This window comes from Harpia harpyja, chromosome 1, assembly GCF_026419915.1.
Source record: "Harpia harpyja isolate bHarHar1 chromosome 1, bHarHar1 primary haplotype, whole genome shotgun sequence".
Lineage (NCBI taxonomy): Eukaryota > Metazoa > Chordata > Aves > Accipitriformes > Accipitridae > Harpia > Harpia harpyja.
Genome location: NC_068940.1, coordinates 51,874,246 through 51,893,624, shown reverse-complemented (window position 1 = coordinate 51,893,624; position 19,379 = coordinate 51,874,246). Strand labels below are relative to the sequence as shown.

Sequence of the window (19,379 nt, the reverse complement as noted above, 5' to 3'; positions counted from 1 at the left end):
GCTCTCAATGTAGTTTTCAGCAGTCCATTGTATCGTTCGATTTTTCCGGAGGCTGGTGCGTGACAAGGGATGTGATATACCCACTCAATGTCATGTTCTTTGGCCCAGGTGTCTATGAGGTTGTTTCGGAAGTGAGTCCCGTTGTCCGACTCAATTCTTTCTGGGGTGCCGTGTCGCCATAAAACTTTCTCTTCAAGGCCCAGGATAGTGTTCTGGGCAGTGGCGTGGGACACAGGATATGTTTCCAGCCATCCAGTGGTTGCTTCCACCATTGTAAGCACACGGCACTTGCCTTGGCGGGTTCGTGGGAGTGTGATATAGTCAATCTGCCAGGCCTCCCACTGTTTATATTTCAGCCATCGCCCTCCATGCGACAGGGGTTTTAGCCACTTGGCTTGCTTAATTGCAGCACATGTTTCACATTCATGGATAACCTGTGCGATAGTGTCCATGGTCAAGTCCACCCCTCGATCACGAGCCCATCTATATGTTGCATCTCTTCCCTGATGGCCCGAGGTATCATGGGCCCACTAAGCCATAAATAGCTCACCCCTACGTTGCCAGTCCAGGTCCACCTGAGACACTTCAATCTTGGCGGCCTGATCTGCCTGTTGGTTGTTTTGATGTTCTTCAGTGGCCTGACTCTTGGGTACATGAGCATCTACGTGACGTACTTTTACCACTAGCTTCTCTATCCGAACAGCAATATCTTGCCACAGTGCAGCCACCCAGATGGGTTTACCTCTGCGCTGCCAGTTGCTCTTCTTCCATTGCTGTAGCCACCCCCATAGGGCATTTGCCACCATCCATGAGTCAGTACAGAGATAGAGCACTGGCCACTTCTCCTTTCAGCAATGTCTAACGCTAGCTGGATGGCTTTCACTTCTGCAAACTGACTCGATTCACCTTCTCCTTCAGCAGTTTCTGCGACTAGTCATGTAGGACTCCATACAGCAGCCTTCCACCTCCGATGTTTTCCCACAATGCGACAGGACCCATCAGTGAACAGGGCATATTGCCTCTCATTTTCTGGCAGTTTATTATACAGCGGGGCCTCTTCAACCCGTGTCACCTCCTCCTCTGGAGACATTCCAAAATCTTTGCCTTCTGGCCAGTCCGTGATCACTTCCACAATTCCTGGGCGACTGGGGTTTCCTATGTGAGCTCATCGTGTGATCAGTGCGGCCCACTCACTCCATGTGGCATCAGTCGCATGATGTGTAGAGGAGACTTTCCCTTTGAACATCCAGCCCAGCACTGGCAGTCGGGGTGCTAAGAGGAGCTGTGTTTCAGTACCAACCACTTCTGAGGCAGCTCGAACTCCTTCATATGCTGCCAATATCTCTTTTTCAGTTGGAGTATAGCGAGCCTCGGATCCTCTGTATCCCCGACTCCAAAACCCCAGGGGTCGGCCTCGGGTCTCCCCAGGTGCTTTCTGCCAGAGGCTCCAGGTAGGGCCATTCTCCCCAGCTGCAGTATAGAGCACATTTTTAACATCTTGTCCTGCCCGGACTGGCCCAAGAGCTACTGCATGAACAATCCCCCACTTAATTTGTTCAAAGGCTTGTCGTTGCTCAGGCCCCCATTTAAAATCGTTCTTCTTCCGGGTAACTTGGTAGAGAGGACTTACAATTTGACTGTAATTTGGAATGTGCATTCTCCAAAAGCCCACAACACCTAAGAAAGCCTGTGTTTCCTTTTTATTAGTCGGTGGGGACATAGCTGCTATTTTGTTGATCACATCCATAGGGATCTGACGACGCCCGTCTTGCCATTTTACTCCTAAGAACTGGATCTCCTGTGCAGGTCCCTTGACCTTGCTTTCTTTTATGGCAAAACCAGCCTTCAAAAGGATTTGGATTATTTTCTTCCCTTTCTCAAAAACTTCTTCTGCCATGTTGCCCCATACAATGATGTCATCAATGTATTGCAGGTGCTCTGGAGCTTCACCTTTTTCCAGTGCAGCCTGGATCAGTCCATGGCAAATAGTGGGGCTGTGTTTCCACCCCTGGGGCAGTCGATTCCAGGTGTACTGGACGCCCCTCCAAGTGAAAGCAAACTGTGGCCTGCACTCCGCTGCCAAAGGAATGGAGAAAAATGCATTAACAATGTCAATTGTGGCATACCACTTAGCTGCCTTTGATTCCAGTTCATATTGAAGCTCTGACATATCTGGCACAGCAGCGCTCAGCGGTGGCGTGACTTCATTCAGCCCACGATAATCTACTGTTAGTCTCCATTCCCCATTAGATTTCCGCACAGGCCATATGGGACTATTAAAGGGTGAGTGAGTCTTGCTGATCACTCCTTGGCTCTCCAATTGGCAAATCAGCTTATGGATGGGGATCAGGGAGTCTCGGTTGGTGCGATATTGCCGCCGGTGCACCGTCGTGGTAGCAATTGGCACCTGTTGTTCTTCAACCTTCAGCAACCCCACAACCGAAGGGTCTTGAGAGAGACCAGGCAGGGTAGACAGCTGTTCAATCTCCTCCATCTCCAATGCAGCTATACCAAAGGCCCAATGGTACCCTTTTGGGTCCTTGAAATACCCCCTCCTGAGATAATCTATACCAAGGATGCACGGGGCCTCTGGGCCAGTTGCAATGGGGTGTTTATGCCACTCATTCCCGGTTAGACTCATTTCAGCTTCCCATACGGTTAGCTCTTGGGATCCCCCTGTCACACCAGAGATACAGATAGGTTCTGCCCCTTTATAACTTGATGGCATTAGGGTGCATTGTGCACCAGTGTCTACTAGAGCCTTATATTCCTGTGGGTCTGATGTGCCAGGCCATCGAATCCACACTGTCCAGTAGACTCGGTTGTCCCCCTCCTCCACCTGGCTGGAGGCAGGGCCCCTCTAATCCTGGTTAGAATATCCGTTACTCACTTTTCGCACACATGAATCAGAAGTCCCTTCAAGAGGATCAGAAATGGCATCAGCCCATCTACTGCGTCTGGGGGACTGCTCACAGGAAACTGGAGCAGCAGTTTTCCAAGAAGAATCCTCTTTTCTGGTTGCTTTTTTTCGCAACTCCTGTACCCGTGCATCCAGGACTGAGGTAGGTTTTCCATCCCACTTCCTCATGTCCTCTCCATGGTCACGCAGGTAAAACCACAGGTTAGCCCGTCGTGTGTACTTTCTCTCTCCTCTCTCTTGGGCAGAGGAATGCTTACTCCCAATAGCTGCGATGCGGGCCTGTACAGGTGGGCAGGAGGACATATCCGCTTTGAACTGCTGGAACTCTCGGGACAATTCCTCTACAGCCGAGACACAGGCCCGTAGGGAGGAAGAGAGACTTCCTTCGTATTGCCGGAGTTGGACAGCCAATTCATCCACCGTTTGTCCATAGCCTTCTTTCCAGGACATTACTGCCAATGAGTTGGCATAGGTTGGTGGTGCACTTCGTAGAAACTTCCGCCACATCGGTTGTGTGCATTGGACTTCATCTGGATCTGTGGGTGACTGCGCATTTTCTGGATCATTATAAATCACCTCCAGCACGGCTAATTCCCTCAGGTACTGGATACCTCTCTCCATGGTGGTCCACTTGCCTTGGTGACATGTAACTTCATCCTTGAAGGGGTATCTTTCCTTTACACCTAACAGAAGTCGCCTCCAGAGGCTGAGGACTTGTGTTTTTCTCCCAATCGCCTTGTCGATGCCCCCTTCCCTAGACAGAGATCCCAACTGCTTGGCTTCCTTATCCTCTAATTCCACACTACTAGCCCCATTATCCCAGCATCGGAGCAGCCAGGTAACAATGTGCTCACCTGGGTGGCGGCTAAAATCTTTTCGCATGTCACGCAACTCACTCAGGGATAGAGACCGGGTAATTATTTCAGGTTCTGCCTCTTCCTCCTGTTCTCGCAATGACCCTGGTTCATCTTCATCTCTCACTAAGCGAACTGATTTCTTTGTGTGTTTCTTTTTCTGTACAGGGGCGACTGATACTGGCACAGGTTGGTTCTCTGGTTTAGCCGCAGTATCTGTCACCGGGGTTGGGGTAGCCACGCTGCCTGTTGCCGGGGTAGGGGTAGCCATGGTGCCTGTTGTTGGGGTTGGGGTAGCCACGGTGCCTGTTGCCCTGTTTTCCATCTTTTCCCCCTTTTCCCCCTGAGGGTGCTGCCTAATATCAAGCAGTGTTTGGTAGATACTGGCCAGGGCCCAGCACAGTGCAGTGAGTTGTACGTCTTTGAAATAGCCACAGCATTTTTCTTTCAAATATTCTACCACTTCATGAGGGTTCTGTAGTTGTTCGGGAGTGAACTTCCAAGCCACTGGAGGTAAGAAGTTCTCTAGATACCTGCCCATATCCTCCCACATGCCGTGCCACCCATGAATATCCAGCTTTGGGGCAGATCTCTGGGTGGTACTCTTAAAAGAGCCTTTTTGTAGCCCTAAACAAGACCTGAAACATATTCAGGAGGCATAGCACTAACAGCACACTGGCTTGCGCATCCCGAGGATATTCAAAATTCTCAAAAGCTGTTGTAATTAGTCGGAAGGAGAGAAGGGAGGCGAACGGACGGGGGGAAGTATCCCCCCCTAACTTCCCCATGGATTGAGTGTAATTACCAATAAAATCCGATAGAAGGTGCCCGAAGTATGGAAATGATATCACTGCCTCATACAGATACCAGCTTAACCTCATGACCAGTGATGCAATCATTTCACAAGTCGACATTGCCCAGTACAGCAAAATGATAATCCCAATCACTCTCCCAGAGGTGAGAAACGTAACTACAGGCAATACATAGAGCATATAAGAACTTACAAAACGCCACCATGTAAACAAATGAATCAACATTGTGACTAACATCTATTTATCTAATATAAGAAATGCGTATGACAAATTTGTTTCAACACGTTCTGGCCAGATCTGTCGTTATCTCAACCCTTCATGCCCCACGTTGGGCGCCAAAAAAGGACTGTCGTGGTTTCAGCCCAGCCGGTAACAAAGGACCACGCACCCGCTCACTCACTCCTCCCGCCCCCCTCCGGTGGGATAGGGAGGAGACGGAGGAGAAAAAAGAAAAAAAACCCTGGAACCTCGAGGGTTGAGATAAGGGCAGTTTACTGGGACAACACAAAAAAAGGTTACAACAACAACAACGGTACTAATGAAAGAATATACAAAAAGAGTGATGCACAGTGCAACTGCTCACCACCTGGAACCCGACGCTCCGCCACGTCCCCCACCGAAAGTCGAGAGCCCTCCCCCTGGCCTGCTCCCCATTTATATACTGAGCATGATGTCACATGGTATGGAATAGCTCCTTGGCTAGTTCAGGTCAGCTGCCCCAGCTATGCCCCCCCACCTCCCAGGTTCCCGTAAAAATTAACTCTATCCCAGCTGAACCCAGGACAAGGACGGAATCCATTTCCTCATCGTTTAAATGTATTTGAGACACCCCACCACTACAACCAACTTCTACCCATGCAAGAGAGATGGACTTTGGTTGTCCATAGAAGTTTCAGTAGCTTTGAGTGGACTTCAAGTTTTTACAGCAAGAAGTTGTACCTTTGTCCAGCCAGGAAACTTGACATAGGTGTCTTGAGGCAAGTCTGGAATCCCTCCAGGAATTGAAAGTCTACCAGTGTAAAAAGTAGGTGCTTCATAACTCAGTGGATTGCCAACAGACCTCTTTGGTCGATAAAGGTGGCTGTTAATGTCATGGTTCACTGCTCCATCTACGTCTAGAGGATAGATTTCCCATTCAACAAGTATATCTTGATCAAGAGTTAAATTTGAAACCAGACCCTATGAGGAAGAAAAAAACAAACCCAAAATATAATGTTATTTAAGTTATTTGGCTGCAACTATAAATCAACCAGGAATAAAAACTGAATCCAAGTACTTGCAACAGCTGCCAATCTGTGTATGAAAAAACAAGCATCTGGTCTTCAAGTTATAAGCTTTGCTTAAGAATAAAGGGTTTCATTTATTCTCTGTGAAAGACCTGTTCCTCTTCAAAGTTTTGAGCTTTCACTGATGTCCAAGGTTTTTTTTCAAACTTTTTTCCCCGTAACTGTGAAAATTTCTGTTTTGCTTTAACATGAACATGATTCCAAAACCCGGGGCTTAATAAAAAGCAGAAAAAGCGTGAAACATTGTAAGTCTGAGATACCATCAACAGATTTGGTAACACTGAGTCACTAACCCAAGACATTAACCTGCACAATAGCAGAGAAAGCAGTATTTACTTCCTACAAGTCTTCTACAGCTAACATACAGTATCACAAAATCAAGGCACATGCTTTGTGGCCCTGATTCAGTGAAATACTTTAAGCTTACAAGTCAGCTTCAAGCTCCCAGAGTTCTGTTTCATTTCTATGGAACCATGTGTGCAGCACACCAGGGTACTCGCACAATGAATGCAAAAGCAAGGGAAGGTCATGATTTAAGAAGAGCAAAAGGAACATTAAGTTACCCCTGCACACATCGTAATTGTTATAATAATAGTTTCTAAAGTGGTGTTCCAGTGCAACGTAAGGGATTGATTTTAAGCCAATGTTGCTACATCCATTTAACTGCTTGAATAGACCCTGCACAAAGCTGTTTTTCAGTGCAACTTAAGTTCTGTTGCAAACACCACATGTCAAACAGGAACAAGCAAAACCGCATTTTCTATGGTCTTGGAGGGCTGATACCACGTTGTGTGTCTGTTCTGATGTCTAATAAGCATTGCACAGACTTCACAAGCCTCATCATCAGTACAAGCACTAATTGGTTTTCCTTTACCTAGATGCCCACTTTACAGAACATGAACTTATTTTTCTTATATCAAAATAAAATATCTGCACAGAGTTAAGTGGCAAAACTTTTCTATACAACCTAGACTTTATTCTGTCTAGCAATCAACTGAAGTAATGCAACATAACTTTAGCCCAAACTTTCTAACCTGTCTCCCTAAGCCCATCTTTAGGCACTATGAACGGTGTGATTTTTCAAATGAGATCAAGTGCCTACTAAGCATTCTTACTTTTGTCTGCATAAGAATGCATATTTAACAGTCCAGATATGGATAAAAATTTTCTAAGTAAAACAAAGTAAAACAAATATAGGTGGCAGTGGGCATGTGAAAAAATACAGAAAAAACAGAAACCACACTCTTCCTTTGTGTCCTTCAACAACAAGGCTTAGATCAGCAGGATGTTTTAAAACCAAAATCCTTTTAAGATTCCCTCCCAAAAACTAGATGCCTAGTTCCACTTCAAGCCTAAAAAAGTGATAAAAACCAGCCAAACAAAACCCAGAAAATCTACACTATTTGCTTAAAAATGCAAGGCTTCGCAAGGTAGGAACCTCTTGCCCTAAAGTTATTTTTGAAAGTACAAAATATCTAAAACCCAAGGTATAATTATTCCCAGTTTTCAAAATCAACACAAAGAACAGCATGAGGGAGGGATTCTATGTGAAGAAGCAACACACATATTTCAAAGCTACCCAAGAAAGGCTGCCTCTTCTACACAGAAGGATCCTGCTTTTAGATATTATTCTCACAATGCACATGTCTACTAAACTTGCTTTCACTCTTTAATCTTTAAAAGACTGAAACCCTGGTATAAGTGTGAATTTCAGCCCAACCACAGCAACACTGAGCACCTCCCTAATCCAACCTCTAACCCTCTATTCTGTTACCTTAATTTAGCACTAAGCACACAGATTTCTTTATCACCTGACCTGTTATTAAATAAATAAAGGCAACATTTCTACTACGTCAACATAAAGGCAAAATACTGGGGAACTAGCTGCCCTCTCCTGCCACTCAGATAAAGGCAAGGTACCTTGGAAAGACAGTATGAACAGAGTTGGCACTACTGCTACCCGCTGAATTTCTATGCCACAAGCAAAGAAAAGCCTCAGTTGCTGATGCTTTTAATTCAGAGGCTTTCATACATCCTAAAACTTCCCACACATATTTAGCTTGTTCTGATCAGGATTTAAAGAACTGCATGCTTTCCAAAATGTATGGCAGGGGAAACTTGAACAGAGTTTGTGGTCTCATCAACTAGGCTAGTCAAGATGCATCCACACTTGAGTTTACTTTTTTCCCCTACTTACAACCTTAAAAATCCTACTTCCTCACAGCATATGTGCGCTCTGCTAACTAAATGGTACTGTTCAGGCATATATCTTGTCCTGTGGTGTTTATCTTTCTCCTGCTTTTGCATCCAAACTAACCAAGAAACACTTTGGACAAGTCTTAATTCTGCTCTGAGACACCTATCACGGACAGAATTTAGACTGAGAGGAAACAGGAGCTTCTAATTTACCTGGCATCACCCTCACACCAAAAGGCACTGTGATGGGTTAACCCTGGCTGGACGCCAGGTGCCCACCAGAGCTGTTCTATCACTCCCCCTCCTTCTCAGCTGGACAGGGGAGAGAAAATATAACAAAGAGCTTGTGGGTCGAGATAAGGACAGGAGAGATCACTCACCAATTACCGTCACGGGCAAAAAACAGACTCAGTTTGGGGAAAATTAACTCAATTTATTACAAATCAACCGGAGTAGGGTAATGAGAAATAAAACCAAATCTCAGAACACCTTCCCTCCACCCCTCCCTTCTTCCCAGGCACAATTTCACTCCCGAATTCTCTACCAACCCCCCAGCGGCACAGGGGGATGGGGATGGGGTTTACGGTCAGTTCATCACACGTTATTTTCTGCCGCTTCATCCTCCTCAGGGGGAGGACTCATCACACACTCTTCCCCTGCTCCAGCGTGGGGTCCCACCCACGGGAGACAGTCCTCCACGAACTTCTCCAACGTGGGTCCTTCCCACGGGCTGCAGTTCTTCATGAACTGCTCCAGCATGGGTCCCTTCCACAGGGTGCAGTCCTTCAGGAGCACACTGCTCCAGCGTGGGTCCCCCACGGGGTCACAAGTCCTGCCAGAAAACCTGCTCCGTGGGCTCCTCTCTCCACAGATCCGCCGGTCCTGCCAGGAGCCTGCTCCAGCGCGGGGTTCCCACGGGGTCACAGCCTCCTTCGGGAACCCACCTGCTCCGGCATGGGGTCCTCCACGGGCTGCAGGTGGATATCTGCTCCACCGTGGACCTCCATGGACTGCAGGGGGACAGCCTGCCTCACCATGGTCTTCACCACGGGCTGCAGGGGAATCTCTGCTCTGGCACCTGGAGCACCTCCTCCCCCTCCTTCTTCACTGACCTTGGTGTCCGCAGAGTTGTTTCTCTTACATGTTCTCACTCCTCTCTCCGGCTGCCGAATACTGTCTGTCCCAACATTTTTTCCTTCTTAAAAATGTTATCACAGAGGCGTTACCACTACCGCTGATTGGCTCGGCCTTGGCCGGCGGCGGGTCTGTCTTAGAGCCGGCTGGTATGGGCTCTCTCGAACACAGGGGAAGCTTCCAGCAGCTTCTTACAGAAGCCACCCCTGTAACCCCCCCCTACTACCAAAACTTTGCCACACAAAGCCAATACAGGCACCACAATCGCCAGACAGCTATTAATCTGGACAGTCATTAAACATTTGACAAGCTTTCTGAAAGAACACCACCAAATCAATTTAGGCCAAGTCAAATCTAGCAGTTAGGGGGCTGCAAATCTCTTCTTAATTGTAAAGCTTTGTAATTACTTCATTGTTACTTGTGGCCTAGTAATATCAAAAACTAAAAAAAAACAGCATGCTGTGGCACTAACACAGCACAAACACAACACAAGACTGGCCTCTACAACACTCCTCTCTTTAGCAAATATCACACAGCACTGGGGATCCCATTAAATCTAAAACCAGAAAAGTTTCCTTTTTGCCCCTGCCCTTCCTAGTGTTACATTAGTGGCACCTCTACTGCATTGGGTTTACATGGCAAGGTTTGGTAGCAGGGGGGTTGCAGGGGTGGCTTCTGTGAGAAGCTGCGAGAAGCTGCCTCCATGCTGGACAAAGCCAGTTCCAGCCAGCTCCAGAATGGACCCACTGCTGGCCAAAGCTGAGCCCATCAGTGACACTGGTACTGCCTCTATAATAACATATTTAAGAAAGGGTAAAAAAAAAAAACAAAAACAAACCACGACCTAACTGTGTAGCAGCTGTGAGAGAGGAGTGAGAAAAATGGGAGAGCAATAGCCCTGCAGACACCCAGGTCAGTGAAGAAGGAGGAGGAGGAGGTCTCCAGGCATCAGAGCAGAGATTCCCCTGCAGCCTGTGGTGACACAGGTTGTCCCCCTGCAGCCCATGGAGGTCCACAGTGGAGCAGATATCCACCCTGCAGTTTGTGGAGGGCCCCACACCAGAGCACGTGGATGTGCCCTACACAAAGCTGGAGCCCATGGAGAGCCCACCGTGGAGCAGACTCCTGGCAGGAGCTGTGGAGAGAGGAGCCCACACTGGAGCAGGTTTTCTGGCAGGACTTGTGACCCCACAGGGACCCACACTGGAACAGTCTGTGCCTGAAAGACTGCAGCCCATGGAAGGGACCCACGCTGAAGCAGTGTGCTCCTGAAGGACTGCACGCCGTGGAAAGGACCCATGCTGGAGCAGCTCGTGAAGAACTGTAGCCTGTGGGAAGGATCCACATTGGAGAAGTTCATGGAGGACTGTCTCCTGTGGGAGGGATCCCACGCTGGAACAGGGGAAGAGCGTGATGATGAAGGAGTAGCTGACATGAAGTGTTATCAACTGACCACATCCCCTATTCCCCATCCTCCTTGCTGCTTGTGGGGAGGAGGTAGAAGAATCAGGAGTGAGGTTGAGCCTGAGAAGAAGGGAGGGTGGAGGGGAGGTGTTTTTAAGATTTGTTCTTATTTCTCATTATCCTACTCTTGTTTAATTGGCAATAAATTAAATTAATCTCCCCAAATCAAGTCTGTTTTGCCTGTGACGGTAATTGCTGAGTAATCTCCCTGTCCTTATCTTGACCCACAAACCCTTCATTGTATTTTCTTCCCATCCTGTTGAGGGAGGAGGAGTGATAGAGTGGCTTGGTGGGCACCTGGTGGCCAGTCAAGATCAACCCACCACAGCCACTCATGTGGCGAGGTGACAGTCCCACAGTGCAGCAAGGACCCAGAAGCATTCAGAAGCTTTCTGATAATTATCTCTAAGACCTGATCAGTCCAAATCTAAACTGGCAATTTTTCATGGTAAAGTGCTTGTGAAACAGCTTCTCCTAGCCACACTGAAAATACTGCAAGGGTACCCTGCTGACAAATGAAATGGGACGTGGAGAGAGATACAAAAGTGTATATATATATATACACACATACACGCACACACACACACAAATACAATCCCAGGATTCACAAGCCTCGAAGTACAGCCAAGATCTAGACTAATTTCCAACCCATTTCTGGAGTTTATCCAAACAGCTTGGTACATTTTAAAATGTTAGCTACAGACTCAACTCAACCTGAAAGTCTTGTTGGTGACATTTTGGCTGACAACATAAGTGAATCAACAAAAAAAATTAAAATATGTCTGTCGGTTTTTAATTCCACATTGATTTTGGTGATGGGAAAATTCAAATGAGGTAAAGTTAAAGCTGCGTAATCCTGATTTTTTTTTGCTCTAATTCACTACTTTCTTTTTAACGTGTGGAAAAGAGGGAAAGCCACCGCAATCCAGTAACTCAATTGATTTTACTTACCTTAAAGTCATTATTGTATCTACCAAAGTTGACTCGGCCCATATTCTCTACCAAGATGTCCAGATTTGTTCCAGCCTTCCCAGTTACATTTATCATAAGCGCTTTGTCCCTTTCAAGGACACCTTGAGGAACCTATATGAATTACACCAAGAGGAAGAAAACAATAATCACTGAAAACCAACAAAACCCTGTTAATTGGCTCTTCAACTTGCTTGAAGAAAAGAAAGAGGACAAAGGAAACAAACAAAGTAAAAAAAAAAAATTCCTTTCCTCCTCTTGCATGAGAGCACACACACACACACAAAAAGCTATGTCAATATTCACATTTCAGTACATCAACTGGATGTGCTACTAGGCAGCATTTGTCTGACACCATCTCTTTCCTTAGCTGATTTCAACTAACTCAATCAACTGTCAGAATCCTAGAGGTTTTTGATGCACCTGATTCACAAAAAGCAAGTTCTCAAATTTAGTCTAGTGACTGAAAAGATTCTGGCGACATCCGTGAGTAAAAGGAGCTTCATCTTCCAATTAAGATCGCATCAGTATTAAGTTTTATTTATTCCCATTCCCATAACATAAGGAAAGAAGAGCTTGACCTGGACACAAAGGTGATGAGAGTCAGCACAGGTCAAAGATTAATCAAAAAAGTAGGTTATCAAAGTCCGTGAGTTGATATTAATTCTCATTAAGCAGGAACAAAACCCTGCTTAAGGGAAAAAAGGTAAAGTTCACATCCTGTACGATAAACTTTTTTTTTTTAACTTGCGGTCAGAAGCCAGTTTAATAAGGTAAGACATTGGCTCAGGCTTCCACTTCCCCTCACCCTCAAAAGGGGTGGGGGTGGGGAAAGAGAAGATTAAAAAAACCCAAACAAACTATGGAAACACTGTAGAAAGCCACCAGGCATATATATCATTAATGTATTTCATGAAACTGCAAGTGAACCCTTCTAGGGTTTGGGGTTTTTTTTCACTTAAGTCATGAATCTGTATAAACATACAAATATCTCAAAAATGGAAACAGTTAAGTTTTCCTTAGAAATAACAGATAGTCATATTTTCTGAAATATTAATATGAACACCGAGTACGAATCAACTGTATACTTTCTTACTTCCTTCATCTGATTAAACAATCTTATCTAATAAAGTTGTTTTGATAAGCTGGAGAAAGGAGAGAAAAAAAAAAAAAAAAAAAAGGCAGACTGCATCCATGACTTTCGTGAAGGCCACTCATGGCAGAAACAAATACCAGCAAACAATGTTTACCCCATCGACAGAGACATAGGCACGATCATGGACTCCATTTAAAGGTGAAGACAGTTGTGTTGGCTCCGTACAGTTTTTTGGAAGCGTAGTTCTGTACAGTACAAACCCAAAATACTAAGAAAAGAAAAGAAGGGAGAAAACCCAAACAGATTAATGAACCAAGTCATTCCATAGCTTCAATTCAGGTCATGGGTTAGAAATATCCCATATTCCTGCCTACACGCTCAGATTGAAACATTAACTTTCATTCACTTCAGATAGATGCCATCACAGACACCAGCTTCAGATTAGAGTTCACTTTGACCTTTAAGTAATGGGTGTAAATTCCACAGAGTTTCCATTTTTAAATGTTTCATCAGAACATTTACATAACTTTAAAAGATAAAGGTCTTGGCTATGAAGGTATTTCTTCAATAAAAACACAGCAGTTAATGACTGACAGTATTATTTCTTCATTAAAAACAGTGAGACGATAGCTGGAAAATCCCCTCCTAACTGAGTTTATATAACAAACTTGAAAGTGCACATTTGTCACCCAGTGCCCATAAGTTGACATATTCATTAAGTCTATATTATCTATCAAACTAGACATCATCAGGAACATTTTGGAATATTTTTCACTAAGTTCCCCATCAGGAAATAAAAAAAAAAAAAAAAAAAAAAAGTCAGTCATTAGATTTCTTCTAATCACAAATTGAAACACAAATTTAAAACAAGGCAAAAAATGCATCATCCCTTTCACTCAGTAGCCACAAACCCATTTACTTTCTAGACTTGGATTAGAACATAAACCTGGCAGGAAGAAGTGAGAGTAAACAATTTCCATTCTGCTATAATTATTATATTTGCAATACATTTGCAACCATGTGCCCAGAAAAGGGGGGGGGCAGGGAGCAGGGAAGAAAAAAATTAAAAATATGCTAAGAAGCTCAGCTGGCTGCCCTCTTCTCTCAGGAGTCTTCCTAAGCAGAGCGCTAAGGGTGGGAAGGCCAGAGGATGAGAGAGAGAAAAGCCCACTAGAAATTACATCCAGCCACAACATACTACTTGCAGCTTCTTTCACACCTCCGTATTAATGGCTTGGAAAGGAAAAATCTGAGCTTTGAACCCCTACTTGACTAATGCCATATCCCAGGCACCTGCTGAACTGCTTCCCCCTCTTCTCCCTCCCCCAGCTACTACCAGCATCACATTCTCTCTGAGTAGTTGATTTTAGCTGCAGGCAATTAGCACCGATGCTCCAGTTTCTGCTAAATGCAGCACAGAAGCAATCAGAGAGTCATGTAACCTTAATGGAAAGACAGAGTCCCTCAGCAGCGAGGAAAAGATTGACTATGAGGGAAGATATGGGAAGTCACCAGAATCGACAGGGAAGCTGATGCAGAGACTGACAGAGAGGGAACATAGGAGAGAGCGGGAGTCAGCAAAAGCCACAGGAAAATGCAGAAAAATGTATTTTTCCTATCTCAACCAGTGGGGGAATGACCTCGACGGTGGGTTGCAACAACTCCAAGAGGTTGCTCCCAAAGGTTTCTCTCACTGCATTCTCTTGCCTCACCATACACGTAGTAAAAGGACTACAAATAAGTAGGAGGCCCATAAAAGTGTCAAACAGATTGCATTCCCCAATCTTCGGGCCCCCTGACTTGTATGAGAAAGCAGTGTCTCAGCCACTGTGCCCACTCTGATAGCAAGTGGGGAGAGGCAAAGTAAAAACAGAATAAGGAAAATTAATAGTGAAGAAAAAGATAGATTAAAAAGGGCTCTTAAGAACCTGAAAATCAATACTTCAGAGAGGAGAAAGATAAAGGTGAAAGCCTGGACAGCATACATACCTACATTCATGGAAAGCAGAAAACCTCAGGTGCAAAACAGGAGCACTATAGAATATGGAAAGGTCTCCAATGCAAAAATCCTGGACACCTTTATAATACTATTACTTCTGTGCTGAGATAAGGTGTCAGACACTGGACATAAGAAGAATAATACCACAGAGGGTTGTTCAAATAAACTGTACAAAGTTACTGCTAAGTGCCTACTGAAGGAAGCCTCACCTGCTTTAGCTGAACAAAGGTTAACGGGTAAGTGCTTTTCACTGGTCCAGCAGGTGACAACCTGTCAAGAGCCTCCACCACAGTGCCCACCTGCAGCATGGAAAAAGCAGATATATGAAGGTCAGTAAATTTCAATCCAAATATAACAGCTTGCATATCCAGCCACCTAGCCAGCTAGCTGTATCTGTCCAGAAAGCAAAGAAATCTTAAGCCTTTACATCATCCTTACAGACACATCAATACTACAATACAGTACAGAGAACTGATGAACCCTGACAGAAACATGGTACATGTGGAGCAATGTTTTAAAAATCTAGATGTTCTAAATTTAACCCAAGAGTTTCTCACAAAAGTTCTATAAACAAATACAACTGCTCTGGACAATTAATACAAAACAACTATATTATCTAAATTTTGCTCAATTATACTTACAATCAGGCTAGGGAAAATGCCACTGATTTCCAGTGAGTTACTCTGGAATCCTTCTGAGCTAAGTAAGGATATGATTTGGCTCCATCAGGAGTTATCTAAGATGACTATACCCTATTTAGTCTTAAATGATTTTAGAAACCCTAAGGCTGTAATTCAGTGTCACGTATAAGTAGCTAGACTGATTTTAGTGAGACTGGGAGCAAAGTATAGGCTAGTCACATGCATAAGTACCTTGCTGGATAAGGACTTACATGCACACAATTAAATTGCCTTTTGTTGCCATCTGCAATTTCCTTTTGTGACTATAGTTTTCTACTCATCTACGATTTCCTCTCAAAGTCCACTATCAATTTTATGTTAGTCAAGATGCACACAATATGCCTAGTGTCTTACAAGCTCAAAAAAATCAACTGCATTCATCTTTTTCATGCAAGATGTCAGTCTGTTTCACCAGAAGTACTGTCACTGTTCAGTGGTAGTTATACACCAGACATTCAAAATATTTCTCAAACACTGATTTACTTTCAAATGCTTGAGAAAAAAAAACAGTAAAAAAAAATTAGGCATTTAAAATCATGTAAAACTGTATGCTATAAGAGCATTCATATCAATACAAAATTCTGAGGCTACTTCAATAACAGAAGTATTGAATTTTTGCAGAGCATACATGAAAGTCAGCAGTGCTGAAATATTAAATTATGTATTAAAATATACATCACTGTGCAAAATGCTGTATATGACAGAAGTTGGTATGAACCATCTATGTACACACAATTATTTCTTCAGTATAGTACTGGTTTTGGCTGGGTTAGAGTTAAATTTCTTCATAGTAGCTTGTACAGGGCTATGTTTTGGATTCAAGCTGAAAACAGTGTTGATAACTCAGGGATGTTTTAGCTACTGCTGAGCAGTGCTTACACAGAGTCAAGGTCTTTTCTGCTTCTCACCCCACCCCAACGGCAAGCAGGCTGGGGGTGCACAAGGAGCTGGGAGGGGACACAGCCGGGACAGCTGACCCCAACTGACCAAAGGGATATTCCAGACCATATGATGTCATGCTCAGCAGTAAAAACTGGGGGAAAAAGGAGGAAGGGGGAGATGTTCGGACTTATGGCATTTGTCTGGTCAAGTAACCATTACGCGTGATGGAGCCCTGCTTTCCTGGGGATGGCTGAACGCCTGTCTGCCGATGGGTAGTAGTGAATGAACTCCTTATTTTGCTTTGCTTGCATGCGCAGTTTTTTGCTTTACCTCTTAAACTGTCTTTATCTCAACCCACGAGTTTCTGCACTTCTACCTTCTGATTCCCTCCCCCATCCCACCAGGGAAGAGTGAGTGAGCAGCTGTGTGGGGCTTAGCTGCCTACTGGGGTTAAACCACAACCAACATGTAGACATAGACCTAAACGGACTCTTGAAACGAGCTTATCTCAACTCTTTAGCTAGGAACAAGAAAGCAAAAGCAGGCCATAAGTATACAAAGGGTAATGCCATCACCACCTGGAGGTCGGGTCACCCTCACTAGTCCATAGCTAAGCATGTTCACCCTGGCAAGAAGGCTGTCAGTCAAATGATGGCTTGCAAAGTTTTAATGAAAGTAGTTTGCTCTTAGGTTTTCAGTTTAAGCATTGTACATAAAATAACAATCAGTTTTCACAGAGTAAAATTCCCCAAATGCTCTGGACTGTGTATGTGCTCCATTCCCTATCTTGTGCTCCTCCAACGGAGGAACCAGTAATGTAAAAGCAATATGCAGGACTTGGCAGGCCACAGGCGAGACTGAACTGCCGGGTCTCGTACAACAGCTGTGAAGCAAGAGATGAGTATCTTTGCACAGACACTGACAGAGTTGATTTATAGAACTAAACAACAATCCTGTGAGCGTTAACAGTCTTGGTCCCAAGTGGACAATGAAATTAGAAATTAATGTAAGCAGTATTAAGACACACATGGTCACTTGAATAAGCTACTAACTGGCAACGAGTGCTGCTTTGTGCCTTGCTGAACTGAGTATTAGCAGCTTGTATCTGTGCCTGTTTGATTTTTTTTTTTTTTTTTTTTTTTTTTTTTTTTTTTAAGTTCCTGCTACCAAAGGGGCTTCTGTTCTGAATACAGGTCAACCACATATAATTCACTTATGGACTGGGCTGGTAGAAGCTTGTTTCTTTGAAACTTCAGTGGATTATTTTTGTTCAGCTTTTCATTCCTAAGTGGTGCATACAAAAATAAAACCAAAACAAGATCTGCGCTTGCTGCAAGTTCCCATTGACTGCTACTTAGTGGACAATCGGTATCACAACAAACTTAACAGTAAATTTAAAAATTACAAATACTGTCAAGAATTTTTAAAAACCTCAACCTGCAAGACAACAGATTACTACTAATAAAAAATAGCAATACTTTTTTATCCTCCAGAGCAAGGTCTTCAAAACCAAAGTGTAAGATCAAGCGTGAAAAAAAAAAAACCCAAACCCAAAACAGAATAGCTCCAACAGGAATGATATCAACTACTGGCAGCATCCTGTTTGCTTAACCCCTTTCTACCACCAACTCATATCAGCACTGCCTGCTACTTGCTATTGCTTGAGCTCTCCACATCCCAAGAACTGAGCACAACTCCAGAACCTATGAGTCTGCAGGTTGCAGTGCTGGGGCAGGCATTTCCTTTGAGGGCCCTGAGGAGTGCTTGGTCACAAGTGGTGACCAGAAACTACCACCTGCTCACAAGCCTGCACAGCCACACAGACACATTGCAGGCACTAAGACTCATGCATTTCCCTCTGGAAAGGATGCTCCCCACATTCTGGGTCTTAAACCCCTAAATCCTGTCGTCTTGCTCATATTTCTTGCGCCTATCTATTGCTGTTCTGCCCTTGCCTGCCCTCATTCCTCATCTTCAACACTTCTCTTTTGCATCTATGCAACAAAGTTTTTTCCTTACTGCCTGTTTTTCTGTCTTCTGCTCTTCTGTAGCAATGTCAGTGTCCCCAGCATCTTTTAATAAATTATATTTTTCCCACCAGGAGAATTCTTTAAAATAATTCAATAGCTCAAAATGAACAACTGCCTGATCAGTGAACAGCAGGGGAGCTTTTCTTTTTTTTCTTTTTTTTTTTTTTTTAATTATTTTTTATTTCTTTTCCCTCCCCAACTAGCCTGGGTTCCCCAACTATTTTCATCTGGGGCAACCTATTTGCAAACCTCAAAAAAACAGCGTATCTGCCAGACAGCACTGCTAAGGGCAAAGATCTTTTTTCTTCAAGTTTAGGTCCTGAGTAGCTGATCAGGTACTTAAGGACTGTATTGTCACAGAATATCTTGTGGAAAAAAAACAGACAACAGTCTGCTCTGGTTACATGTATCTCTGTAAAGTACACCATACTCTGGAGTCTCCTTTCCCTCTTCCTTTCTGCAAAAGTGTCAAGGGAGTTGGTTCACTGCAAGTAGATTCAATGCTCTGCATTGTAGCCTGACTGCTGGACTTCAACTGCACAGTGAGGCTTTACACAGTACTTGTTTTAGCACTGTCACTGCAAACGATATAGCTGGGAAGTTTACTATAACCACAGCTAAGTCTTATCATTTAGAATATTCCCTCTCTGATATTCACCCAAATACATTCAGGCTTCTCCATACAACAAGGTGCACTGGACCTAGTTCCAGCAGGGGCTAGAATGCATCACGGAGTTGGGAGGATGGCTTTGGCTGGGACAGTACAAACCCTCTGTGATTTGAGACTCGTCCTGTGTTGCAGGGTAATGAAGCAGAGGAGTAAACTGCTGCTGAACTTAAGCAGTGGGTTCACAGAGCAAAAAGCAGCCTTATTCCCAGAAAAGAATTCTAGAGGCTTTCAGTGCAGATCACAGTATATGTACAGGCAATGACAGGAACTGTGGGATACTTGGAAAGTAATGGGCACATAGTGAACAATCCAGACTCGATAGAATTGATCAATTTGTGAGCCAAGGATGTTTTGTAGGCAGCAGGCTTCAAGGACGCTTTGCTTGTG

At 44.3% G+C, this 19,379-nt stretch overlaps 1 protein-coding gene across 1 annotated transcript in view; it reads right to left on the bottom strand.

Annotated features, from left to right (window-relative positions):
- GLB1 (galactosidase beta 1) overlaps positions 1 to 19,379 on the bottom strand; it is a 55,384-nt gene that overhangs the window by 7,115 nt on the left and 28,890 nt on the right. Inside the window, exons 12-15 of the mRNA XM_052793979.1 lie at positions 14,940 to 15,029; positions 12,886 to 12,999; positions 11,618 to 11,749; positions 5,526 to 5,765 (exon numbers count right to left, since the gene is read on the bottom strand). Of these exons, the coding sequence (XP_052649939.1) occupies positions 5,526 to 5,765; positions 11,618 to 11,749; positions 12,886 to 12,999; positions 14,940 to 15,029 (576 nt within the window). The remainder of the gene's footprint in view (positions 1 to 5,525; positions 5,766 to 11,617; positions 11,750 to 12,885; positions 13,000 to 14,939; positions 15,030 to 19,379) is intronic.